The following is a 27960-nucleotide window of genomic DNA, read 5'->3' on the forward strand; positions in this document are numbered from 1 at the left end:
ATGGGAACCCGAGCCTTCTTCCACCACAGAGAGGAGGAGCAAAAGGAGGAGAGGCAACAGAGCTTGCAAATGACCTCCACGACTAGAAAGAAAAAGTTCAAAACCAGGTAAGCCACAGAGTTAGGGATACGCCGTGTAAATCAGGTCCAGACAGGACTTTATACACTTGGCACTGAGCGTTCACACATTTGTTGAATTTTGAGTTTATGAAATTATGGAACCTTGTCTGGATTCTTTCATGTGTGTCTGCTTCTGGAAGTGAGGAAGAAGAGACTTTCAGCCTTTCAGAGTTATCGATAGCAGCTGCCCTTGCCTTGACCTCCGAAATACCACAGTAAGTCAGAAATCATTATAACTCAAATACAACCATTGTATGCAACATCCCCTTTGTACACAAGGGTGACAGTTTCCAACTCATTTTGTTGGAAGCAAAAAGAGCAGGTTCCATCAAGAGGTTCACCCTTTAAAAAGAAAACACCAATGTCAACTAAAATGCAGGAAACAAAATTGTATCGCCTTGGTACCTGTGATAATGAGTAATACTGCCCTGCTCACAAGCAAGGGCTTAAGAGAAACCAGGTTTCATAGAAATAAGTGGAAAACAGAGTCAGATTAATAAATTAATGGTAACAGATGGAACTACCCCTCTTCCCTACAAAATCTTGGCAATGATCTTGCTGTCCATCCTTCTGTGATGAATGAACAACCTAAGTAGTTAGCAACACCCCTCCTCCCTTTAATCTTTCTCCCAGTTCCCCGCCTGGGATTAAAAGTGGTCATATAGTGGATGCCCTTCTTGTGCCGTTGAAGTGCTGTATTTCACGTCAGCACTGCTCGTTCCTAGGAGGCATAACTGCCTGACGCTCAGGCCCATACTGCGTGCAAGCTGATGTTTCTGTTCTTAGCACTTCTGATTTAATCAAAAATATGTGCTATAAACCAACAAAAAAGACCAAAATAAAATAAAAAGCATTATCCTAACTTCTGTTGGCTTTTATCATCTTCTGTTGCAGGGATTACAAGACAAGAAGAGAAGCTGCCATCCTAGAGCTAGAACAGAGGGGGCAAAAGAGAGTTCGGTTTGGGAATGACATGGAAAAGTTGGAAAAGGAGGTTATTCAGAACTGCAGACTGCTGCGAGTGAGAGCTGACCGCAAGGCCCTTCGGAGGAAGGTCAGATCAGACAACACTATCGGTAGCAGAAACACCAACAGGATTAAAATTGCCAAAACTAGCATTTGGGAGAGGTTACTAGACCTAATCAGGTGTTAGGACAACCTCAAACCCATTAGAAATAAGGCCTTACACTCCCGCCACTGAAGCATTATCACATGTCCCTTTGTAAAGACTTTGTGCAGTTAGAACGTAACCCCTTTCTATTGCCTTTATTTAGTCTATCCTTGTCATAGGCTGTAGAAAAGGCACGGGTGGAGAAGGAATACATTGAGCTGCGTTCGGGGAGACCACCTATGTTCTGGATCCCCCTCAGAGCACATGCAGTCTGGGAGAGGATGGAAGTGAAGCTGGCATGTACAGTCCTGGCTTCCCCACCGCCGCAGGTTACTTGGTAAGTCCATCGATAGCAGTGACTCATGCTGCCCCTGTGGCTAACAGCCTGTGTGCATTTCAGGAAGCAACCGAAGGAGTAACATCTGTGTCCTGATAGAAAGAAGGAAGGGAGAGCTTCAGAAATCACAGAAAACACTTTCAATTCTCCAGTTCCACTGTTAGGACCAGTAAAGACATTAAGTAATCAGTGGGCCCTGAAGGCAGCGGACAGTCCTATGGGTGCTGTCCTCCATCCTGCAGGCAAACTCAGGATTTAAGTCTTGGAAACCAGAATCTATCACCAGCACTAAATCACCGCACACATACACACCATCAAAGCTTGGCTACCCTGGATACCATGCAAGTTTTAGCATCAAACTGCTATCACTTCTACAATTTGTAAAATACAAACCAACTCTTTCATTTACTCAGCTTTGTGTGTTTGCCAAACCACAGGAGAGGAAGTGTTATGTACTGGGCCTGACTGCAGATTTTACCTTTAATAACAGAGGGATGGAAATAAATGAACGATCACCTCAAAAACCAATTTGCAAAGTGTACTTTGGTCAGTTTGTTAAAGTGATTGACCATTCCTCTCATGGAAGGTCAGAAGTATGCAAACATTTGGATTAGTAATGACCTCGTAGGCAGCTAATTCCACTACTGTCAGAGCTCCTGATGTCCTGTGTCCTTCCAGAACAACATCTTTGAATTATTCAAAGAGCAAAGAGAACATGAACCTCCCACAGATCCCCAGTGAACACAAAGAAGCAAGAGACATCCGCTCTAACTCCCTCACACAACCTGCAAAGCAGGGAGCGTAAACTGAGGAGGAAGCAACAAGCCAATGCTAAGCTGCCCGTAGGCAGCCTGCAAACAGCCCTAGGGAAGAAGCACACGCAGGACTACGGGAGGGGATCTAGGTTAGCTGCAAGGCTGTTCTGGATTGATGTGGGAGACCTGTAAAAGAGGGAATTGTGTCTGCTCTTCTGCTCTGTTGCACCTCTGTTGAGTTTGATGTGGTTCATTTCGATATAAAGTGTTAATTTTCGCAGTCAATTTCTCCATCCTTTCCTAAGCAGCATGTTTCCTTTGTGCTCAACTAGGTATAAAAATGGAGTCCCAATTGATCCTCGCCTAGCCCCAGCAGGAAAATACAAGATAAAAAACAAGTTTGGGATGCTGACCCTGCACATCAGCAGGTAATGTATGCGTTCTTGTCTAAGTTGTTTTTTCAGTTGAATAAGACCTGCTCTCCTGAAACTCCCAGTTTGTGTACGCTAAACAGAAAAAGAGAATTCTTCTGGAATCTGACACTGCTTGACTTTAGTGTGTCGTGTCTGAGCTAAACCTTTGCCATTAGGAAGCAATCTGAACAGCAGTTCACGAGGTTTAAAAAATCTTAAAAAAAAAGGTGGAGTCTTACTTGGTTTTGCTCTTTTTAGGCATGGCCAAAATTTTCTCATCCAGGGTAAGGCCATGCCCATTAAGAGCACTTCGCAAGCAGACATACCAATGTGATTTAGGATGGATCAGTGTAATCAGAATGACATTAGTTCAACTCTGTGAATTATACATGTGATAAATCAGCAGAACCAAGTGTTCCACGGGTCTTTTGCTTGTTCATTACTTGAAATGTTTTGCTTCTGTGTATCAAGAGAAAAAATTGAGTAAGTCTAAGAAATCCTTGTAATCGAAAGGAAAAGCAGCTTCTTGGTGAAAAGGAAATATCTACTTCTAACCTCTGTGGTTAACAGGAAACCCCTCTGAATTTGTTCTGTGAAGTATGAACAATAACTGAAACCTAAAAGGAGGGGAAATGTTTTTCTTCCAGATGTTCCATGGAAGATTCTGCTGAATATAGTGTTGAAGTTAAGAATCAATACGGCGAGGCTTATTCATTTGCTACAGTGCTTGTCAGGAGTAAGTAGGAAATGTTCCCGTGGATTTAAATTTACAAATTCTTTACATTCTTCAAAATATTTCCAATGCTATACATTATATCATAGGAACACACGAGCACTCCGGAAAAACAGAGAAGTGAATAGTCTATTAATAGGAGAGGAGAATTTATCTCAGTTATTAGTGAGGGGAAAGCACAACTGGGTAAAATAATCCTTAGCTACCACTAACTAATATGCATATGGCTGATATAACAGCTTCTCTTTCTCAGTCATTTCTGGACTCAGGCAAAATCTTTCCAATTCCTTACGGAGACAGCTGTCCTTCCACTGTGCGGAAATTGTACTAAATTTAGGTACTTATTTCTTCTGGACTGATATGAAACAGCCACACATTTAAATACACAACAGGCTTACAAAGTGTCTGCTGCATTTCTAAAGATAAGGAAGAAATTGGTTAACAAGTACTGTGGCTGTCAAGGGGATCTCTCAGTGCACTATTGCATAGACTACCGTATTTCTCTCTCAAATCAGTAACTACCAAGAGCAAACACAAGACTTTCTTCTTTGGATCTGTGCTGTTCTTAAAATAACTGGCGTAGACTCCGTAGATACACATTCTGCCCAAGCCAAATCCAGACATATGGTTGAAGGAAGTAAACTACCAGTACTTAAAATGGGAAATTATATCAAGCTTTAAGAAATATGCAGTGCAGTCTCATAGTATCATAGTTTAGCTGTTCACATTTCATATATATATATATATATACACATATCTATAAAAACAACAATTTTGTCATAAAAAGCCTGAGCAGAATAGACCCACAGAACTGTAGACAACTAAATGTTTCAGTTGGACTGGCAGAGAGGGAGTAATTCAAATGGCAACAGATAAACAGGAAGGGAACAGGTTTGCTTTGGACATCTTACTGATCACAAAGAGATGGGTTTCTTCAACTGATTGAATTGCAAAGACAGCTTGAACTACTTTTTCAGACAAAAGGGGTCATTTTTAGTTTAGTATATTTATTGTTAGTCCTTTAATATATTCTTGGCTCTGTCATAGGCTAGGTTATTATCATCCTTATTCTTTGCATGCCATATTTTGATCACATCTGAATAATGTCTGGGGATGCATATGCATACAGAAGAATGTGACTCCAGAATTGTAATAGAAGTGGATTGTTTATGATATGTTTCAGATCCTTTAATTAAACAATGTCAAAATTCAGCATATCTGGAAATATGCAGCACACACCAGTTCTAAAGGGATATATATAAGAGCCCAGAAAACCTTCACTTGCAAGCCCTCCCAGATTCCTAAATTCCCCCTACCCTAATGCAGAAATACAGAAAAAGTTACCAAGTGTGCAATGCTTCTCTTCTATAAAGGTTCTTATAGTATGTCCAGAACTCAGGAACTGGGCCTCTCCCATAAAGCAGAAGCAGCTGTCTGAAAAAAAATCCATAGCAATAATCACATACTCCTCCCAGTTCCCGTCAGCATCTTTAGGATCAGAGCAGGCATGATGGTAGAATAAGAGCTGTGGTCTATGAGAGAAAACCTTGGATGGGACTGCTCTCTTCACCATTAAGTGCCTGATTAAACTGTCCTTCATCAGGCCTAATCAGCGTTTCAAACAGCTTGCAAACATTGTTCCTTGTGATTGTGGGTGAGGGGCCCACACCGTTCTATCTCCCTTGACCCTGTCTAATGCCATCCCAGTAACATGATTCTTCCTTTTGCTATTTGCATTTAACATTCTGAAAATAGAGACTACACCAAGGCCTTAATCCTGCCTCCACTGGAAACATTCCTCATCCCCCCAGGCAGGCCGATGGCATCTCTTCTCCCGTCCCCACGCTGTCTGGAATGCCCTTGATGCCAGGGGAGGGCTGCCGGGATCCGTGGTTCCTACAGCAGAAGTTCACTTTCCCTAACAACATCACTGAGGATCTCACAGGACCTGGGATGAGGCTGTGCTTTGCCTCTTGTGGTTTCCATTTCTTTCCTCTTCAGCTATTAACGCTCAGTCCTCATCTTTTGTTTATGAGTGAGCTCTGCTACTGCCAAGCTTCATTCACTGGGGTTGGACTAGATGACCTCTAGGGGTCCCTTCCAACCCAAAACATTCTATGATTCTACGATTGAAAAAACAGGCATTATTTTATGTGCATTTCTTGCATCTTATAAAAATAAGAAAGTATCTCAATTTCATCCTGTTAAGTCCATCAGTTCTTAGATTTCATCTCCAAACTATTTCATTTTTTGCTGCGATGCCAGCAGTTCTCACAGGCTAGATCAGGTGAAGCAGGCCAGCATTCACATATGATGCCTCCAAAGAATCCACGGCTGTTGAAACAAGTGATTTGGTAGGGGATACACTTCCCTCCGCTCCAGGAATTACCTCAGTGTCTCAGGACAAATATCTTTTCTTTTGGTTAAAGCTTGTAGTCCCAGTCATCGGTAGGCCTCCAAAATCCCACATCATCCTCTGGGAATGCTGCTTAAATCCAGGGGTTTGACCAAAATTCCACTTTCAGTAATGTTTATGGAACCAACACTTTCTTATTTCCATTTCCATGCTGTGTGTGGCAACAAGTAGCTATCATGCTCTGTCCCCAAGCAGGGACATAATTGAAGCATTTCAGTTATGGGTGATCCTAGATTATCACGCTTCTAATTTGGACAGTACCATATTGGTACACTCACATAACAAAAGTCATAGTGCTCTGTATTCACGCTTTTATTCAGCATAACTTTCCTAGTGCAGCTTAAAAAGCCAAAAGCCAAACTGAAAAAAACCTTCCTTAGCTACGAATAACCGTGTGCACATGAGCATTTAAAGCAGTATTGCTTATACTAGTACAGTTACATGAACAATTTCCTACATAGACGCACCCTCAGTTGTTTGTGAAGGTTATCAGCTGTCAAATGAATTAATGTTTTACCACATGATGACACTTTGAAGGTTCACATTAAGAGCTGGTTTGAGGGAAAAACACAGTTTGCTAAGCATCATTCTGTGTTTTTGAGGGGAAGATGAACACTGGCATGAGATTTGCTAAATGTATTTTCTTCTTGTCTTACAGAATATTATGGAAAGGAGTCAGGATTTGATTCAGAAATATACAGAAGTGAGTAAATAACTGTTATTATTATTCCTTTTATTTTTATAGCCTGAAGAAATTTGATTCTTTTTTTTCTGAGCTATAGCTTTTCCTATTAGCCTGGCTGCATGTGAAAAGTGCAAGGCTCAGGTACAACTCTAAATATACGATAATAAAAATACTACCAGAAGGCAGGCTCTGGGAAGTCTGTCATGCTGACTTTTACTCTTATTTCATAGGATCCCTTATGGCCAGAGAGGCAGATTTTGCTTTTCCACTGAAACCCTTATTTTCAAGAGAAAAGGAGCCTTTCACCCTCTCCTGTTACTTCTCTTCTGATTTACTTGAACACCAACGAGATATCACCTGGTTCAGAGATGGTTTGTATGCAACAGCTACATTTATAAACATATACCTGTATGAATATACCACTGAGCTGTGATCTAATGTTCACAGAAGAGAATTAGAGTTCGGGATTCTTGAGCTGCTCTCAGCCCTTCTCAAGCTACAGATGTTATTATTTAATTTGTATGTTTTTGTCATTTGTAAAAGGATGACACCACTAAAATGTTTTGGGGGTAATGACTTGTTTCTGCTCATAAGAATAGTTTAAAAGAGCCTCAGTTCTACACAACAAAAGCACCAGGTGTTTGAAAAGACAGTGGTTCTCTAGTGAAAAAACCTTTTGGAAATTCTGTGGTGTTCTGCTGGAAATCAAGGATGTTGATCTTAGCCAAACTGGTAATCTTTCTGTGCTATTAAGTCTTGGAAAGCAGAAGCAATGACTGCTCTTGCCATTCCAGCACTCCTACCAGAATCAGGTGTGAAAATAGCAGGGTCTATTAACTTTTAGTGATTTGAGGGGAATTTGGCTAGAGTTTGTATCTCAGATCTCATAAAAATACACACAAATGCACAGTATGTGCCATTCCACTTTCTTGGTTTTGAGCATCACTCAGACAAAAGGTCCTGCATGCTGAGTGGTAATGTATTCTCAGTTACAGCCGGCAGAATATTTGGCAGACCTCAGAGCATCCAGTTACCTGGTGTGAAGAGTACCTTTTACTCGCCAATTCATCTGAAGCTGCATTTTATTACTCTTTTCACTTGGACTGCAAGCTCTTCAGGACAAGGACCATGTGTTTTGCTCTGCATTTCATACAAAGGGAACAGACAGGCATAGCAACAAAGTAGGATCAGAGCCCATGACTATAACTGTGAGGCTTAATGATAATATCCGAAGCGTCTTACAGATCCCTCATCTTGCTCTGTGGTTTTTTGTGCATTTGGAAATATGCCACTCCTGACTCAACCAGTTCAGGTGGAGTTCCTTTACCCCTTCCTTCTCATGCTTCACAGGTGAGTTGCTGCAGAACTCTGAACATCAGCAACTAAAGTACCAAGACCGGGAGGCTTCTCTGACGGTTTCATGTGCTTACAAGGAAGATGAGGGATTCTACACTATCCGTGTCCCCTCACTGGATGGATATAAGGAGCAGACCACTTATGTGTTTGTTAGAGGTATAAGCAGGATTCTATCCTACTTAAAATAAAAGTTCCTTTCCTAATACCTTGGCATAATGGAATGCACAACCTCATTCACAAGAAAACATCTCCCAATTTTGTGCATGGATACAATTATCAAAATGTCCAAATCTTATTTTTAGTAATGATTTAGGTATTATAAAATATGACTTGTATTACTGGGATGTAGGAACTTAGACACTTAAAATTAAGCTATTGAATTCAAATTTTGGTACAGAGAAGGAGAAAAGCTAACAATTATCACTTGATGTTTCTATAGATGCTGCAGCAGAAACAGCTGGTGCACCTGGATCCCCACTCAACGTGAAATGCCATGATGTAAATAAAGACTGCTTGATTCTTTCTTGGGTAGCACCCAGTGATAATGGAGGAAGTCCAATCCTAGGATACTATATTGAAAGGTCTGTACGTTAATCATCTTTGAGCAAAAAAAGCTCATGGTCATGTTGTGGGAAAATCACGAAGGAACTCCATGGGCTGTGTTTCATTTCAGGTGTGTTGCTGGGTCAGAGGATTGGGTCCCATGCAATGACAAGCCTGTGAAAACCTGCAGATACCCTGTCTTGGGCCTTGCTGAAGGACAGACATACCAGTTCCGAGTAAAGGCTGTCAATAAAGAGGGCATCAGTCATCCGTCAAAAACCAGTGATCCAGTTACAACATATGACCCCAGCAAGGACAAGAGAGTGACAGGTTTGTATTAAAACCAGGAAAAATTTCTCCTTAAGTACAATGTGAGTCTTCAGGTATAACTGAATGCAGTTTGTCAAGATTCTCCCCACTCTCACAAATATCACTGCAACATACTGCCATGCTGTGCCTTTGCTGAACCCACCTTAGTACCATTCTAAACAGAAAAAGGTCAAAATACCAGTTACGACATTTCATTGTACATGTAATGTAATGTATATAATTATGCACATAAATGACCAAGTCCTGGGCTCTGTCTTTCTTGTCAAACCCCAAGCACCTTCTCTTAGTGGATAACATTGCCCTGTTTGACATTGCAGTTATTCCATATGACGACGGCAGGACGATAGAAATTTTCAAGGATGACCTGGAAGGTAAGTTCAAATTTACACTGAGCCATTCTCTCAGAGAGGAAAGGTTGTTCTGCAGCACTGAGGTATGTAATAACATAACTGGAGAAAACACACTTAGGAAAATATATGGTGAAACATCATTGTAAGCTGCATGAGGACCAGAAACGGTCCTGAACAGCACAGCCTTTGTTTGCCTCTATGTCCCCAGAGGGTTTAAGTCTCCTCCTTTATACTGAAGAATCTTACTTTACAGTGGGAAAACATAATTCATTGTAAAAGAACTTTTTTTTTCCTGCCACACTGTAACTAAAGCATAGCCTATTCTGACTTCCCATAGGACATATTAAAATTCCCTTGCCACCCACCAATGTTCATGCAAGTGAGGTCAGAGAAGATTATGTGGCTTTAGCCTGGGACGAACCAGATCCAAGAGGCAAAGAGCCACTGAATTATTATGTGGAAAAGGTAAGAAAATAATATCACATAGAAGGGAAATTGCAGAACAGAATGATTTATTTCTCAGATGGTCTATAGCACAGGCAAGGCTATTCACTGTGTCGATAACTGGAGAATTACAGCCTCAAAAATGGCGTGCTCAGCCTCTCTCCAGCTCCACAGTTTACCTGAGCTATGATCCTGACTCTTGACACCAACTCAAGTAGTAATGATTAACAAAGAATAAACAAGTGAGTTTTACACCACAGAAGTAGCAGCAGAGTTTTAACAGGAAGACTGTTCCTGCCCTATGGGCCCTTAAGTGTGGAAAAGCTGTAAAGAACTGCACAACAGTTCACTTTCCTATTCCCCGCTAATCATTTTGCTGGTTAATTAGCATCTTCTACCAATCTCCTTTCATACATACTCATTTCCCACCTGCTGTACCATTTCTGCTGCAAAGGGGCCCTCTGTTCCCAAGGAAGAAAAATCTGGGTGTATCAACAAGAAATACATAATTTATGGGTTTGGTTTGGGTTTTTGTTTGTTTGTTTAAAAAAACTACTTTCCTGCAAAGATCAGCTTTGTTATTGCTCAGGAGGGTTTTAAGCTGGAGTTACCATATGAGTTGTAAATCATCACCTTTTTCATTACAGTCGATTGTAGGCAGCAACTCCTGGCAAATGGTTAATCGGGATATGCCAGTTAATTCCCCAAGATTTGCACTCTTTGATCTTGTTAAAGGAAAATCATACCGTTTCCGCGTGCGATCTGTTAACAAGTATGGAATCAGTGAGCCATCCCTGCCCAGTGAGCCTGTAACTGCTGGAGCAAAACTGGGTAATTATTTCATTAATATGCTCTACACTAATGCCATGGAAAAGGAGATGTAGTATGAAAGTAACGTGTGGGTTCCCCTGCCCCACCTGTCCTTTAAACTTCATGGTATATGATTACACAGCAGTTGCTTTGATATCAGGAAATCTCTTAAAGCCTTAAATCCTTGTTTAATTACTTTGCCGTCGGTTAGTGCAGTGTAAATCTAACCAAGCAAGGACAGGGGAATTACATTTAATAAAATAAGAAACAGTTGAAGCCTGTGTTTAATCCAAGTATGCTTCCAGCACTGAGAGTGGTTACACAGACTGGTGTTGGAAGGAACAATATGGCTGCTGAAGGAGCCCGTTTTTGGGGCTTCAGGCAGAACAGCAGTCTTGGAAGTGCTGCTTTGTTTTGTTTTCTTCCTGGACTGAGCTGACAGCAGTGAGAGATGCAAAGGCTCGTGCCCATGTTTCCCTTATGCAGAGAGATAAGCACTCACTTTTTCTTTTTTTTTTTTATATTCTCCCATATTAAAGCTGCCCTAGTGTTCATTCATACTGTCCTTTCTTCTCAAGAGTGAAGCAGGTACCATTTCATGGTGGAGTCACGTGAGAGTTACTATATGGGTCTTGTTTCTCCTCTACTTCAGAGAAGGTTAAGTAGGTGTTACTCTGCAGAAATCAGAGGGCTGTAAGGGAGAGGAATATGAGATACAGGAAACTCAAACATAAAAATGTAGGCTCTAGACTGGGACAATATCCATGGTACTTTGCTCTAATTTGAAAATGATGCTCTGGAAAAGGTGAAGAAATCAAACAAGCCAACTCACTTATAATATTTTTTTTTTAATTAATAAATTTTAAAACTTCCTGTTTTTCTCTGTTTTTTCTTTTTTTTAGCTACTCTGCCTCCACCATCTCAGGTTTTAGCTTTCAGAGACACCAAGACATCTGTTGTTTTGCAATGGGATAAGTTAAAGGATGGTCTGGAGCCTCTTGGCTACTACATATATTGTCGGGAGACTGGGACAGAAGAATGGCAAACTGTCAATAATAAGCCCGTGACATGTAATGAGTGAGTTCAGCTATTATACTCCACCGAGAGAAGTCAGGGTGCCAACTTGGATTCTTCTGTTTATGGCCAGAGTCATATTTCAGATAAAAAAAGATCTTCCTTCTCTTCACATGCATACAAACATCACGTCCTCTTTTAGAATTAAGTATTGCTCAAAGTCTCACTTTTACATCCAAGGGCAGACTGACAGCAAAGTCTGTGTATATCTTCATAGATTCTGGATCTGCAGAAGGTAGATAGACCTTGTGGCACCAGCAGAACCACATTCCTTTTTTTTTTGCTTGCTTTCTAGCAGAGTAAGTTGGTGTCACTCACACACAGGATTTAGAATACCACTCTAGCTGTGCAGGTCATATGTCAAGCAGAAAAAGTCCAGTAAAAAGTCTTATTTATTCTACCAGCAATGCCAGCCAGCAGTGTGACACCTCTCTATCTGATCTACACTTACTGTCTGATTTATTGGTAGCCATTTTATGTGACACAGTGCTCTTTAATTTGTAATGGCAAATAATGATTTTCTAAGTAACAATGCCTTATTAAAATGTATTGCTGTCTGTTCTAAAGACTGCTTGCCTGTACTTTGAACAGTCAAACACAAACATATTAATTTCCTCTCCTAGATTTACTGTTCCTGGGCTGCAGCCTGGAAAAGAATACGTCTTTTGTGTGAAATCTGTCAGTGAGGCAGGACTAAGTGAAAGCTCCCCAGAAACAGATCCTATCGTTGTAAGGCCAGCTATTGGTAAGTGGTAACATATAGATGCATATACACACAAAAATTAAATCCCTCAAAAATGTATGTATCATGCCTAGCTATTATTACATGTAGTGGTAATAATGTTGAGCAGATAAGCAAAGCAAAGCGGCAGGGAACTGATTTTTTGTTACCCTGCAGCTTCTGTCATCAATTATACTTGTCAAGGGTGGACAGACTTAATTAGCATTTTGCTTTAGCAGTGTGTTACATTTTCAGTATTAATTTGGCACTGGTATAAGTGACCATTTTAAGTGCTCAATTATGCTGGTATCTTGAAATCAGCATTGTGAATTTCTCCAGGGCAATTGCAAAATCCTACCAACCACATTAGCCAGTATCTAACTCTCCATCTTCTCCATTTTATTGACCCACTGCTTCCATCTTTTCTGTCAGACAAACCATAAAGCAACATGCAAGAAATACCCTGAGACACATCCCTGACTTTTGCTGTGACTTCCAAATAAGAATCTGGTCATTTTCAAATACTTCTACACTGCAAAAGTGGTATTAGGGGGCCTTAACACAAATAGAATCACATCTGGTATGAGCACACAGAGATTTCCACATACCTACACCTGACCCCTGGATCCCAAACCTGTCCTGAACAATACCATATTTTCTCTCTCCCTTTGCCGCACAGCTTGTCCATCAGCACCACATGGGTTTGTTCTTCTAAATTGTGGGAAGGCTGACATGACCATCGGCTGGAAACCCCCGAAGCGCAAGGGAGGAACAAAGATTCTGGGTTATTTCCTAGATCAGCATGATACATCTGAACTAGATTGGCATGAAGTCAATACTCAGCCAGTTCCTCAACGAGTTTACACGGTATTCATTTCAGATATAACACTGTCCTTCTTTAAGCACAGTGGGAACCCCAGCTGTAACAAGGGTTGAGCTGTTTTCTACGCTAGAACTCCCCTCCTACCCTCACAAGACTACAACCATGCAGGCTGTAATCTGTTTGCACTTCTGAACCCAAAGGTCAGAAACCTTGAGGAAGGTCACCTGTACGAATTCCGTGCCTGCGCAGTGAACATGGCTGGTGTTGGGGAAGTATCTGAACCCAGTGACTTGTTCAGATGTGAGGAATGGACAATGCCGGAACCAGGTATCTCTTGTGTAAAAACAACAGCCAGAAAAATATTACCAGGTATTCTAGTTATCTCCCCATTCTTCTGTGAATCCAAGGGACTTCTGAAAACTATAGGTCTGTATAAGGGTGGCTCCCAGTACAGAAAAGCACACGAACACTTCTAAGGAAGTTCCGATTCAGACGCAGGCTATTATTCCTGCATTACATGGATAGAGCATGCAGGTATTTTTAATAATGTTTCCAGAGAATGAAGAATCTGGTTCTAATATCTTAAAATCTTTGTATATTACACCAAAGCAAGTAACATTTAACCAGCTGATGCATGCTTTTTTCTATATCCTACCTTTACAGTTAATTAGCATAGAAAGCATCTCCTATGGACCCACTATTCGCTTCTTACCTCAAAACTCTCTGCTTTCTGATCTCAAACTCAAACAAAGTGCACCCGGTTGCAGTTTTTAATGTTACTATGTGACAGCCTACCCTTCTTTGAACAGGCCCTCCTTATGATGTGAAGTGCACTGAAGTAAGAGACTCATCCCTGAGGCTACACTGGGAAGCACCACTGTACACAGGAGCAGGTCCAGTTACAGGGTATTATGTAGACATGTGCGAAGAAGGGTCAGAGGAATGGAAACAAATAAATAAGCAGTCCATAGCCACCACCCATATGAAGGTCTGTATATGCACTTAGTATCCAAGTGTTGCTTCTCATTTAGTCTTGTGTTAATTCCTGTCATTTTTTCCTGCAGGTTTCAGATCTGGAGACAGGGAAATGCTATATTTTCCGAGTAAGAGCACTGAACAAGGCTGGAATTGGACCCCCTTCACTCCCCTCGGACCCTGTGGTGGCTAAAACCAAACCCGGTATGAAACCAAAAGTGATGAGATTGTGCAAGTCTATCAATACTGTGATGATTCTGGTAAAAAACTGCTTTATGAAACCTCAGCCACATGTTTCATAGCAAGAAAGAACCACAGTCAAAATGAAGATTAACAGATCAAACTGCCCAAATGAATTTACTTTACCTGTATGCTCTTTTTTTTTTTTTTTTTTTGAGTTAGATGTCCAAGCAACCTCTGTCTGAAATGCTGTTCCCAGGGTAAATAAGGAAATGCATGAAAAAAATTTGGGAGAGGTACCAAGATTGATCTTATCTTTTGTGTCACTATGTTTTAAGGCACTGAAGTTGTAGAGAAGAGAATACTTCAAAACAGAATTGTAACATTCTTTCTCTCCTCCTGACATATCTCAGAAACAGATTTTTTTTTAACTTGAAAATTTGCTGTGTTTTTATACCTGATCCTAGTTCCAGAGTGCGGCAGATATTTGAGAACAAATGCAATTACTGAAAGAAGTCTCATGATTTGTACTTTATCAAACATATACTGGAGTACATAAAAGAAGAAAGAGCTTTCTAGAGTTCCATTAAACATTTATAAGTGCTGTCGTAATTGTCTGAATTAAATTTCTTTTTATGCATGGAAGTATACTTCACTGCAGTAGTTGTAAAAGAAACTAGTGGCTCATTGAAAAGATCATGTCTTACATATTTTAAATAAAACTCCTCCTACTCTCCTATTTTCCATTTGGCTCAAAAATCAAATATACTGAAAATTGAGCTAAAACAGGGAAACTGCTGACACTGTTACTGCAGGTTCAGGGAAGAATACATGGGAGAAAGAGAAAACAAACAACCTCTGTAACCAAAAATAACATCCACTAATGCTGACCTTGGGGATAAGTATTCAAAACATTTCTAAATGTCTCCCAAATGACCCTCTCTAGGTAGTTCAACCATAAATAAGATCGGTCAAGAATTTAAGTTTTTCAGTTTAGGGAAGATGATATTGAGACCATGGGAGTAATACCTATGATCCTGCTAAGGGAACATGGGTGATATACAAAAAGGAACAGTAATGTAGGAGCAGCAAACGTATAGGAGAAGTTGTAGGAAGAGCAGCACAGTTTCAAGGTGCAATGTATGCATCATAGGAAAGTAATGACAAGCAGTGAACCATAGGAATAGCTCTTCTACCACTTCGTTGGTGAAAAGTCACTTGCTGTGAAGCCGTTGGGATCCAAAAGGTGAGGTTTGCTACACATAGATACTGAAAAGCTGTTTGCAAGGAAACAGTATGGCACGACAGCCTGGAGCCAATCTTCTCACGCCCACGCTAAAGTGCTATTTACAAGCAATTCACCCACTGCAATATGGTTATTTGACTGTAACAGGGGAAATGTATATTTTGCTAGAGAAAAGTGACATTGCCAGGTTGCACTAAAAATCTGTTAATAGTACATCTAAATAGGAATAAGAGGTCAGCTCCTCAGCTCAGGTAGGTCAGAATGGCCTTCTGAATTGACTGAAGGTAGTCTAGTTACACTCTGTGAAGGATCCTGCCTGCTGGCCCTATGGAGTTAGATGTCCAGATGCTAAGCTTTGATCTGTTTTGGTAAGGAATATTTTATGGGTTTTTTCCTCATACAGGCACAAATGAAATTGAACTTGGGGTTGATGAAGAGGGTTTCATTTATATGGCTTTTGAAGCTCCTGAAAAGAATGATGACTCTGAATTTATCTGGTCAAAGGACTATGAAGGACCACCAGATGCTGACAGAGTTGAGACTGAAGAGAAAGGCAATAAGTGAGTATATAATGCACACTGAGAAAATTAATTGTGGACTGTCAAATAAAGAACACATTGAACACTGAGCAAAATGTGAAGCCAAGCGTTTCCCTCTCCTTCCAATATTCAGCTAGAATAAATGTACACAACTGAACTTCTGCAAATCTCTGTACCTGATTCTCAGCTCTGGTGTCCATGAAATGGGGCATTCAGTGCAATATTCAGGCCACAAAAGGGAGGCATCAGCCATCATATTGCTCATGTTTTCGCCTTTTTCCTCAGTGTTACATATAAATGACAATGAGTGGTATATTTGATGTTCCGGGTATATCAATACTGCATTCTGTTACAGAAGGCATATTTTTTGAGGAAAATGTAATTTTTATTATTTTTATGTTTAAGATCTAAGCTTAAACTGAAAGACCCATCAGAAAAGGATCTGGGTATATATTCAGTGGAGGTCACAGATGTAGATGATGATATCTCTGCCAGCTGCACTTTAACAAAAGAAGGTAAAAACTAATAATTGACAAGGACAAAAATCTAATGTGCTGTAATTTTCTAATATTAGGCGTTAAGAGTAAAGTTTCTCGTAGAGGAATACTAAGTGATAATGATAGTGGCATCATTAGAAAGATGTTTCCCATTCCTTGAAGGCTCAAGGGCAGTTTCTTTTACAGTCCCCTAAGAAAAGATTCCATGCTCCTGGAAGGTCATTTTTCCATTACGGTTCAGATTTCACACACAGCTACACTATCACAGTGACTTAAAACTTCTTTAATGTGTTTCTTGAATTGATACAACCAACATTTTATTCAGACATAACTAAGAATTATCTTCACAACCTTTTCTAGTCCTCCCTGCTATCAAATGTTTTGTACTTATGTCTTCTTCTTGACAAAATTAACAAATTAAATTACATTAACATAATGAATTCATTTTGGCCTAGTCGTACTAATCTAAATGTCTTGTTATTCTTTGCATTTCAGATCTGGACAGGTTATTAAAACGTAGCCATGAAATCAGGAACCCATGTAAGTTGAACCAGGCAGAAGCCACTACCGTATGTATGGACTCTGAGAGGGGAACCCTGGCATAACCCTGGTTGAGGCAAATTCTGTGGTTTGCCTATGAATTCACCTCCATGGTTCTCTTTGTTTTCCAGTGATCAAGCTGATATCTGGATGGAACATTGACGTTCTGGAAAAAGGAGAAGTGCGGCTGTGGTTGGAGGTTGAAAAGCTGTCACCAAATGCAGAGCTGCATTTAATCTTCAATGACAAAGAGCTTACAAGTACTCCAGTATGTTTTGTTCTGTTTTGTTTGCTTTGGTTTGGTTTGAATTCTGACTTACTTTCTCCCGGCTGAACAGGGAGATAGAGCAAATGGGTACATTCCCCGTTTTCTAAATTCCCATCAGATATTTTGGTGTGTGTTTTTGGAAGACTCTAGGGCTTGGTTTTCCACTGTGCATAAGCAGAAAGCCAACTGTCTGATTCTCAAGCTGTCCAGTCCTAGTATCAAGCAAGGCTGCATCACCAATGCTGTTCGTTCAAGACAGTGTAATATTCCTCTGTGCTATGGCCAGCAAAACCTTCAGTGGTAACACTCAGATAGTGTCCCCTCCTTATCCAGCTTTCCTGTTATCCCCCTGCTCCTGAGAGGCTGCCTCTGACAATTCTGCCGCAGCAGAGACCTCCCTTTTATAAGCGGATTTTCTGACCACAAACCTCAGCCATGCATAACTCATCGGATACTACAAATGCACCTGTGCAGGACAGACAGCTTTGTCTTGGATTAGCTAACTCGACTTATTTCATCTCTCACGACCAGACAGGGTATTTTTCTTCTGCTTTACCAAGCAAAGCTGCAAGCTTTCCACCCTATCTCTTTGAACTGAATACAGATAAACCTCATTAATTCTAAGAGCAGATGAAAGTGATTTATTTCTCAGTCTGAGGCACTGGAAATAACACTGCATTGTGTGTTAGAGTGCACTCCAACTTTTTGATATATTTTAAAAAGTGTTCAGGCCTCTTCCTTGTATTCCCATATCCAGTTAACATTATAACATTTTAACAGTATTTGGAATGACAGGACCAGAGGGGAGAACAGTTGAGAATGAAGAACAATATAAATCATTTGCCTGACAGTTAAATGCAGTGTAGCAATGCCAAGATAACAAAAAGAACAGATATAACAAAGGGATAGGACTAGGCCAAAGAATTTCAGAGCTGTTGCTGCAATGTTGGGGTTCTTTAAAGCAATGTGTAGCAAATTTATTGAAGGCTTTGTCTATTCTAAGAACTGTCTTTTCTGCACTGAAGAACTGACATGGTTATGCAGGATTACAGAGTATTTGTCAAGCTCTTTGTAATGATAATATTTGCTTAGAGCAAACAAGGCAGTAAGGCATAATGATGATATTTATGTTTAAGCATCTGGCAGGTTTTGGGGTGTATGTATAAAAGGTTCAGTAGTGCTTGCCTGATGTCAAGAGGGTGGCAATATTACTGACGTTGCCCAAATATGCAATTACAAGGCACAGATGTGTAATTAAGTGCAACACTTCTATTATACTAAAAATCATACAGATTCTGGTAAGCTGAAAAGTCTGTAATACCCAGCAAGAAAGAATGCATTGTGTTATGTGGCTTTAACAGAGACTTTATCCCAGAGAAAAGTTCTGCTGTAAGCAATTCTACTGTACCTACGTACATAAACAAATAATAGATGAATCCCAGAGTGTAGAATACTAGAGTGCATTGGCTTTGTTACTCCTGTAAGATGAGGGAAGTATATAAGGATACATACATAAAAGGACTGTAATGTCTGAGTGTTGTAGAAGACGCTGTGCCAAGATCTGACCTTGGAACAGTTCCCCTGTGGAAAAACTATTCAATTTATCATATTTCCTTTGTTTTACACAGACACATAAAATAAACTTTGTCAAAGGAAAAGGTCTCGTAGAACTGATAATCCAGAATTTCTGTGATGACGATAAAGGGATGTACACAGCCCAGCTGCAAGATGGAAAAGCTAAAAATCAATTCACCCTGGTTCTTGTGGATGAATGTAAGTGGAAATTCAGGATCAAATATAGACTGCCATGCTCAGTGGAAAGTTTTCTAGGCACTTAAAGCCCCAAAGTATTTCCGACAGTTATAATGGCACACTGGGAATGGGGAGAACAAATATTTATTTTAGCACACATTTGAAGTCCAGAAATCATGTAAGAAATTTCTGAATTTCTCTTTAACATAAATTGAAGCTTTTGGTCTTATAAATAGGGTCCTTGATGATAAAAATGGTCTGCTAAAGCAAAATAACCAGTGGAATGCTCAGTTATTTCTTCCAAATGTTTTACATATTATCTTGCTATGGCAAACTCTCTGTGTCTTGGCAGTAAAATGTATGACATGCTATTACATGTATTCATGTACCTCAGGACAGAATCAGGTTGAAAATTCAGTGTATTTAACAGCTGGTTAATTGCATTAAACTGTATGCAATAAAGAAACAAGTGTCAACTGCACTTGAGGACAAGTCCAATGAAGAAAGATGAATATACAGGGTCCTTGTATATGCTAGTATATGAAGATTCTCATGCAACTACTTTCCTATCGAGTGTCTCTCTATTTTCAGTTCTTGCAAACAGTTTGCTTTCAGGTGACCTTCTAAACTTCCAAACTTTTTGAATGGAAAGTGTCTATAAAATGTCAAGTCTACTTGACTCGCTTTACAACCAGTGGAGAGAAACAGGCAGTTTTACAGAGTGATTCAGCACATGCTAAGTTCAGGATACAAAATAAACTTGATTAATTGTGCTCTAGAAGTACCCATTTTTCTTTACTGACAGTGAAGGAAGTAAGAGATAACTAAAGTTACATGTGGTTGTCTAAAACAGAGGTAAATTCTATGCTCCCTGCCTTCTCCTTGGGTCACAACAACCATATGCAACATTACCAAGTAGCTATCATTAAAATGAACTAATAGTGCTTTCTTTTTTACCCACAGAAATAAGGATTACCCTTGCACTTGATTCATAATTTGATAATTGGAATAATTAACCACCACTCTCCCTATCCCAAAGAGAATTATGATTAAATGTATGGAGTACTCAGCACTGGTGAGGCTGCACCTCAAATACTGTATTCAGTTTTGAGCCCCTTGGTTCAAGAAGGACATTGAGGTGTTGGAGCGTGTCCAAAGAAAGGCAACAAAGCTGGTGAAGAGCACAAGTCTTATGAGGAGTATCTGAGGGAACTGGGGTTGTTTAGACTGGAGAAGAGGAGGCTGAGGGGAGACTTTATCACTCCCTACAACTGCCTGACAGGAGGGGAGAGCTGGGGGGGTTCGGTCTCTTCTCCCAAGTAACTCGTGCACTAGAGATGTCTTATAAACAAATATCACAGCTCTAATGATAGTACCTTTCGTGATCAGAAATTTCTAAGGTGTTACACTGAGAAATGGCAGGGGTTGTTGACTTTGACCATTGCTGTTCTTATAGGTTTTGCTAAAGTCGCAGAGGAAGCTGAAGCAAAACGGAGAGAATGGAAGAAAAAGCAGGGTAAGATAAGCTGAAGGTGAATGACTCACCAGAACTATGCCAACAGGATGGCAAAACCTGAGCAAAGCTATTTCATTGAGTGCTCTAAGTACTTTTCTTTATCATCTTCTTAAAGTGCACTATTTAAGCTGATTAATATACTAGGGTAAGATTCCTTATTTTAAGATACTCTGCCCTGCTCTTAAAAATCAAAATATTTTATCCGAATAGTTTTAGCCATGCTAGCCACAGTCCTTGGTACAGATCTTCTGCATCAGTGCTGCAACACTGAACATTTGTGAATTCTGAATATTGTCCAATCTGAATATATACCATGTAATTAAGATCCACTCACTTTCCTTGTAGAAAACAGGATTCTCCAGATAAGTTTAAAAAGAACCATGCATTCCACTTTCATTTTATGCCCCATCTTATATTCATGAATAAGGAAGTTTATAAAACAGGTTCAGAGAAAAAAGTACTACATCTGGAAAGGTGATCCCCTTCTAATGGGGATAAAAATACTCACTTAATAACAACTGCAATACCACACCAGACTATAGGTCCAGTCTCCTGTCTTCAGAGATGAAGAGTGTAAGATTAAAGCGTATATAAAGTAACCTGTCCCTCAGTTTACCCTCCCAGAATCAGGACGAAAATCAGAAAGTTTATGGCTTTTCTATTCGACTGCAATTCACCTGGGAAACTCCCACACTGACTTGATGCAAACTAGAGTCATGAAGGACCGGTTAGGCAGCATCACTAACTACATTTTGAGATAGGATTCCTCAACACAGATACATTACCTAAGGACATTACAAAACCAGCAATAATTATATGTTCTAATTTGTGGTGCTTATTGCATGCAAAACTCAGAAGCGTGAAGCATTCCCTGCAGACCTCACTGCTGGGATTCACCACTAGATGGAGGCATTTCTGTAGATAACACTTGAGAGCTGTGGAAATGCACTGCAAAAGACATTTATTTTCTTTTATAGGTCCACATTTTATAGAGAATTTGAAATGGAAGGTTACTGAGAACTGTGAAGTACTCCTTACTTGCAAGGTACATACAGCTATGTGATGCAACCGCACAGTCTGAATTCTTTTAGCATTAAACTTTAGATGTGAATTTTAAGGGAAGGGAATGAACAGTGCTCATGCAAATGCTTATTTGCATGATCATACAGATCAATGAAAGTTAAGAGATAGCATATCTTGGACATAGATTTTCATAAAGAAGGAAGTTTCTGCAGCAATTCTCCAACGCAAGTGATGATTCATATTAGAAAGACATCAAGGCATTCAGAAATAAAATGCATTTGGGACCTTGACTTCTAAATGTTCACTTCAAACAGGCAACAAACCTGAGAAAGGACACCAGCTTCCAATGGTTCTTCAATAAGAAAGCACGATCAGGTGGAGTGTTTGATCCACAGACTGGGATAGGAACTCTTCGTATTAAAAAGGTGAAAAAAACCATAAAGCAACTCAGAGGCTTTGGTGATCACGTGAAAATGCAAAAGATATGGGTTGTTGTTATTAACATTCAGTGTGCGTTTTGGGTAGCGCCCACTAAATGAAAGAAATTGAACAAATGCTGAGAAAAGCACAAAAGAAGAAACTATTTAACACTATAGTCAGACAGATCTGAATTAGAAAGATGTTTTTAACAGTGAGTGGCTAAAAAGAAAAGTGGGGGCTTTCCAGGTTTTCTGATCAGGACTCGTTTCCTATTCTGGAGATGAACTTTAGTAACAAAAAAAAAAGGCACTGAGTTCATTACAGAAGTAACGGAACGAAATTTTACAGCTTGACCTATAGAAAAGGCCAGACAAGCTGATAAAATGCCCCTGGTAATCTTAATTCTGCCTTAGAGAAGATACAGCTGAAGAAAGGGAGCTTGATGGTGCAATTAGAGTTTTAGTGCAATCTCTGCATGAATCTTGTTTGGGTTTGATTTTTCATCTTAATTTCAAACAGCCAAATCGCCTATAGAAAACAAGTAGATAAATGTATGTGAATGGGAATCTCTGCTCACACAAGTCTGAGGACCAGCAGAAACACTGCAGGCTGGAAGTCAATAGCACTGGCAAAGCAACACAAGGAAAATACATGGAGCAGTGGGCATTCATCATCACCAAGACCCAGGCGTACCTGTACCTTAGCACACAGTGGTACAGGGAGACTGAGGGCAAAAGCTGAGATACAGATCCCCATAACTGACAATGTATCAGTTCATAATGAACCAGGGTACATTCTAACCTTTCAAAGGAGACTCTGTGGCAAATTGCCTTTTTTGCCCTCCTTTCTGATCTGTCTAGCCAAAATCATTGGGAGGGAAGAAGAAAATCTCAGCTTTTCCCCCTTTTCAAAATCCTGCCCTATTTCAACGATACGTGAAATTGGGGATGGGGGTGGTGTTTGTCTTTTTTTAAATAAATATTACATATGTATGTATGTATTTTCTAGTTAACCAAAGCAGATGAGGGCCAATACAAAGCAATTGTTTCAGATGACCGAGGAGAGGACTACACCCAACTTGATCTCACAAAAGGAGGTAAGAGAACCTTATATCAGGCTCTAATACACATTCACACCTCTGCCTGGGATTAATTTTGGTTTTAAAACCAAATTTCATAACTTTCTACCACATTGTTAATTACCATAGTACCTACATGCTTTTATTAAAACCTGCATGAAAAGTTACTGGTCAAACTTAAAGAGTTTCCTGATCTACTATAGCGCATATATATATATATATGCTGATCATTTAAAAAATCACAAATATTTCATGTGAGATTGGAGACAAAATGCACTATGTAAAATGGTCTCTTATTCTGCAGGAGTTATACAGAGCCCAATGAACAGAACAAAAGTCGCCTCTGTATCTGATCTCAGAGCTTTTTTTTTTTCGCGTCTGTCCATACTGTACTTCATTTGATAATCCACAGACAACTTTTCACTCCTGGAAGTTCAGCCAGTCCTCCAAAGCATCAGAAGAACAAACTTCCATTTCCACTCTGCAGCCCCCACCAGTGAAAAAAATTCTAGGTTGAATTATGACAGAATAGTTGTTAAAGACAACATCAAGTGGAAAAACAATTACATGTTACTGCAGATTCCCGCTTCACTTTTCAGTGTTCTGAATATGCTCTGGAAGTTGAAAAATAAATATACAGTTCTGACATTCTAATGTCATTTACATATCTAGTCATTTATCAAGCTATGACCGCATTATAAATTGTCAAGCACCACAGTTAAAAGCTCAGTTATGTTTCAGTCACTTCAAGACAGCATCAATCAGAAGATTCTGCTTCCCAAGATTAAATTCTACCCTGACATCTGGAATCTATCCTTTAAACCTGATACAGAAATCTGCTTTCTGTGAGGCAGTCTGTTGCACACATTGAGTGCTAAGGAAGACAGAAGCATCTAAATTTAGTAAGAAATGCCCAGCATCTAAAAATAAACGTGTCAGTGGCAAAAACTCCATTCTGAGCAAGCTTTGCAACAGAATAAGACCATGAATAACTGCTAGATATAATACATTCTAAACATAATGAAACTAAGTTGGTAGATCAGATGTGATTTGCTAAATATGCTCTTTATAGACACTTAAATCTTTATGTCTTTGCAGCCTTTGAAGACCTTCTCAAGGAGCTGTGTAGGATCAGTGGTATGTCTTTTTCTCATCAGCTGACACAGTAATAACGAAGGGGGAGAAAGGGAGGGTCCCACGATCAGAGCAAACTGCTCAGGAGCTGTCCCTAGGTTCGGATCAAGTGCAATACCACCCATTTACTATTCCTTTCGTGTTAGAAGCACCTTGAAACTTGTCAAGGAGGATGGTCAGTAAATAAACCAGGGACATAAAACCCTCTGCACTTACAAATTAATTCTGTGACCTTTACATGCCAGCAGCCTGCTCCTTGTCATATCACTTGCTATATGAATTTGGCCAAGTTGTACTATTTCTATCTATGAGATGTGTATTCCAGACCCAAGTGTCTAGAAGAGATGCTGACATTTTTCTACCAGCTGCTAAAAGATCCAGGGTCTTCAAGAGGTAGATTACAATCCCTTTTTCATCTAGCCACATTCTCCAGAGAGAAATATTAATAGGTCGCTTGGGATTTTGTTTGCGTCACATGTAAAATTGTGCATTCTTGAACATCCTCCTCAATTTCAGTCTTTCAATTATACTATTAGCTCTTTCTGCTACACCTCTGAAAATTCAGCCTACTGAAGAAGGCATCAAAATCTACACAGACGTGGAGTACTACACAGACTACATGAAAACAACTTGGTATCACAAGTAAGTCCCCAAAAGATATTTGCAAGGCTTCTGGAGTCCTGTTGCTTATAACTGTTTATCATCAAAATTAAGCATGTTGGGCCTGAGTCTGCAGCTTTTTAAGGCAATGGTAGATTTGTCTGAGTAAGGGCTGAAAACCACAATTCACTCTGCATCCTGAAACATGTCTAGGAATTCCAAAATAAGCAGTCATTTTATTTTTATCTCAGCACTGCAGAAACATTTATAAGTGATCGTCTTTACTAGAATAATAATGATGGATTTAAGGTACTGCTCACTTACAGCCACCTTGGTTACAGACAGGAAAAGAAGTTGTTGGTTTTTTCAAATTCTTTATTTCTACTACTTTGTATTTCCCAAAACCACTCTATTCCCCCACTCCGACTAACAAATATTCCCAAACATTACAAAATTCTTTCCAAACACTAGCTAATTTAGCCTCATAATGTCTTCATAAGATAGAGAAACAGTGTTTTATTAGATACCACCTACACACGAACATAAGGAGGCCAATTTTTAGTAACGTTGAAGGGCTAAACACTTACAAATATTCAACATCTAAATCCTATTTAATCTCCTAAATAAGAACTAAGAAGTCTTTTGTAGAGTTTGTAGAGCTTTGGCAAGCTGCCTAAAAGCACAGCTAGATGCCCCATGAGATTTTCAAAAGCGACAGAATACATAACTCTCCATGGAATTAACGGTGAGGTCCTGACTCCCACTCTTACTGTAACCAGTATAGGTCCAAAAAAAGTTAGCACTCTAATTTATACAGCTCTACTAAATACTGTTGAAATTATATCATTTGTTTACTTAGGGAGAAACAACTGGAAAGCCGTGACAGACTGAAAGCTGGTAGCACAATGAATCAGATCTGGCTTCACATACTGAACCCAACAGATGCAGATAAGGGAAAATACACCCTGGAGTTATTTGATGGGAACAACTCTCGCAAACTGTCAACTGACTTGTCTGGACAAGGTAAGCTGAGTCAAACAATACCATCATAGGAATGAGATATGCCTGAGCTGCTTTCCAAGATTCCTTCCAACCATGGGCAGTGATTCCTCCCTTCTTTACTTGAGCTGGAGCCACAGTTCCATGACAGCTCACTATAAAATTGGGTTAAGGACAGTCAAGTGCCCACAGAAGTCAAAGGAAACATAGGGATGGGAGAAATGTGCAGCAGAAAGGATTGAAGCCTTTAGGGAACCTTGCTGCCATAGCATAAGGCACTCCTGGGGAAAGCGTAAGTGAGAGGGCAGCTGCTCCTGGGATGTATCAGATTCCTCCATAGGCCAACACAGCTTACAGTGGCATCTTGGAAAAGAGAATGTGGCTTCAGGTTTACAAAGACTTTTCCAAACTGTTCAAAATTGGGAGGTTTTTTCCTCCTCTAGACTTCTTTTTGGAAAGAGAATACTAGACCCCACTTAATTTCAGTAGTATATAAATAGATTCATCTCTCCTTAAGACAGCTACGGATACCATCTAGATGATAACTATACATATCTGTGTGCAAATACCTGCAATTCCAACACTGATGCATTATGTTAAATATACTAAGTCGAATGAAATAAACAGCAAAAAAAAGCTGAGCACAGAAGGCTGAAGTAAGTTCCTGTTTTCACAGCTAAATCTATTTTGATTGTCATATCCTGTATTAAGAATACAATGCCTAATAAATAAAACCACTAACATTTTATATCTCTCACTTTCAGGGAAGCAGCAGTAGCAGAAAAGCGTAAGTAAATTAACTTCTTTCCTCCTGGGAAACAAAGCCAAGTGGTACACTGATAAGTAAAACTAAAAGGTCGTATTTGTTCATTCCCAGATCGTGCCAGAGTTGTTCAAGGACTGCCTGACGTTGCCACCATCATGGAGGACAAGGTAATATTGAGTAACCGCTCGTATAATTGGCCCTTGCACAGACACAGAAGAATAACTGATGGGGAGAAAACGACTTGTTTTCCCCTCCCACATGTTCCCAGGAGCTTTTCTGAGCTACTGCAATTGGCAAAGGTGTAAAGCGGTACCCTCCACAATACCTGTATCAGCCCCCTGTATTGTTGATGGTGCTTCCAAACATGCACGTGCTGCAGCACATATAGGTGCTCTTTGTGGCACAGAATCTCTCTTTTGCCCATTTCAGATATTACTGCATCCTAGGTCTGTTTCACAGCCAGATCCTTTCTGTTGTCTTCCTATTTCATAGGATTAGACTAAGGCCTTTAAGTGCTAGACCTGATTTCCCCATCATATAACTTACTGAGTACATTTCTGAGTCACCCTTTATTGGTACACAGGCAGAATAAAAATCCTGTAAAGTAATTGCAAATTCACCATGTGCCTATTTAAGTGTCACTTTACACTGTAAGAAAGCTATAAAAAGACAGTAGCACAAATATGAGTCAGGCCTAGTGAAGTCAGTCAGGTTAATGCTGTTTATACTGGAGGATATCAGGAAAAGGAATGGATCAGGAAAAGGAGTGGACAGGCCTGGAATCTTACCTGTTGAAAATCTAAGAGAATTATTTTTATTTTTCTTAATTTCTCATCAACTTAATTTCCTTGCTTATTTATATCTTTATAATCTATTTCTGCTATCTGTTTTACAATAGACCCTGTGTTTAACTTGCTGTATATCTGGAGATCCTTACCCAGAAATCACTTGGTTCAAAAATGAGAAGGTTATCGTCTTTAAAGATCGTTACAAAATGGATGTGAAGGGGTCAGTTGTCACAATTACCATAGAGAAAGTCTGCAATGAAGACACAGGAAAATACAGCATCTATGTCAAGAATAAGTATGGTTCTGAAACTGGGCAGGTTACTATCAGTGTCTATAAACATGGAGAGATACCAATAGGAGTGGAAGAAGAGTAAGTCCCAGGTGGGATTATAATGAAAAAGCCTAAATTAATTAGTCAATTATGTCTCATTGTATTTAAAAGGAATTTAACTCCTTCAGATTCCTTATAGTGTCTCTGCTTTAAAATTCAGGCTCATGTCTCTATTTTTATTTTAGTAATATTTTAGTATTTTTATTTTGGTAGTTGTTAGAAAACAATTCTCGTGTGTGTGTGTGTGTGTGTGTGTGTGTGTGTGCACGCATGCGCATGCATGTGTAC

At 39.7% G+C, this 27960-nt stretch overlaps 1 protein-coding gene across 1 annotated transcript; it reads left to right on the forward strand.

Moving 5' to 3' along the window:
- MYOM3 (myomesin 3) lies at positions 1-27715 on the forward strand. The gene is made up of 36 exons (XM_035904043.1): positions 1-107; positions 260-334; positions 1014-1173; positions 1410-1567; positions 2655-2750; positions 3383-3471; positions 6543-6587; positions 6800-6940; positions 7920-8081; positions 8365-8506; positions 8599-8798; positions 9116-9169; positions 9486-9613; positions 10240-10423; positions 11305-11479; positions 12100-12221; positions 12877-13064; positions 13221-13347; positions 13830-14008; positions 14085-14199; positions 15825-15981; positions 16366-16475; positions 16953-16997; positions 17129-17265; positions 18894-19038; positions 20474-20533; positions 21511-21578; positions 21871-21981; positions 22985-23072; positions 24153-24191; positions 24725-24830; positions 25648-25820; positions 26425-26443; positions 26552-26574; positions 26665-26720; positions 27452-27715. Exons 1-36 carry the CDS (start codon positions 1-3, stop codon positions 27713-27715), a joined length of 4248 nt encoding a protein of 1415 aa, XP_035759936.1.
- The last annotated feature ends 245 nt before the right edge of the window (positions 27716-27960 follow it).

The sequence above is a fragment of the Egretta garzetta genome, unplaced genomic scaffold, assembly GCF_000687185.1.
Source record: "Egretta garzetta isolate BGI_Z169 unplaced genomic scaffold, ASM68718v1 scaffold101, whole genome shotgun sequence".
Lineage (NCBI taxonomy): Eukaryota > Metazoa > Chordata > Aves > Pelecaniformes > Ardeidae > Egretta > Egretta garzetta.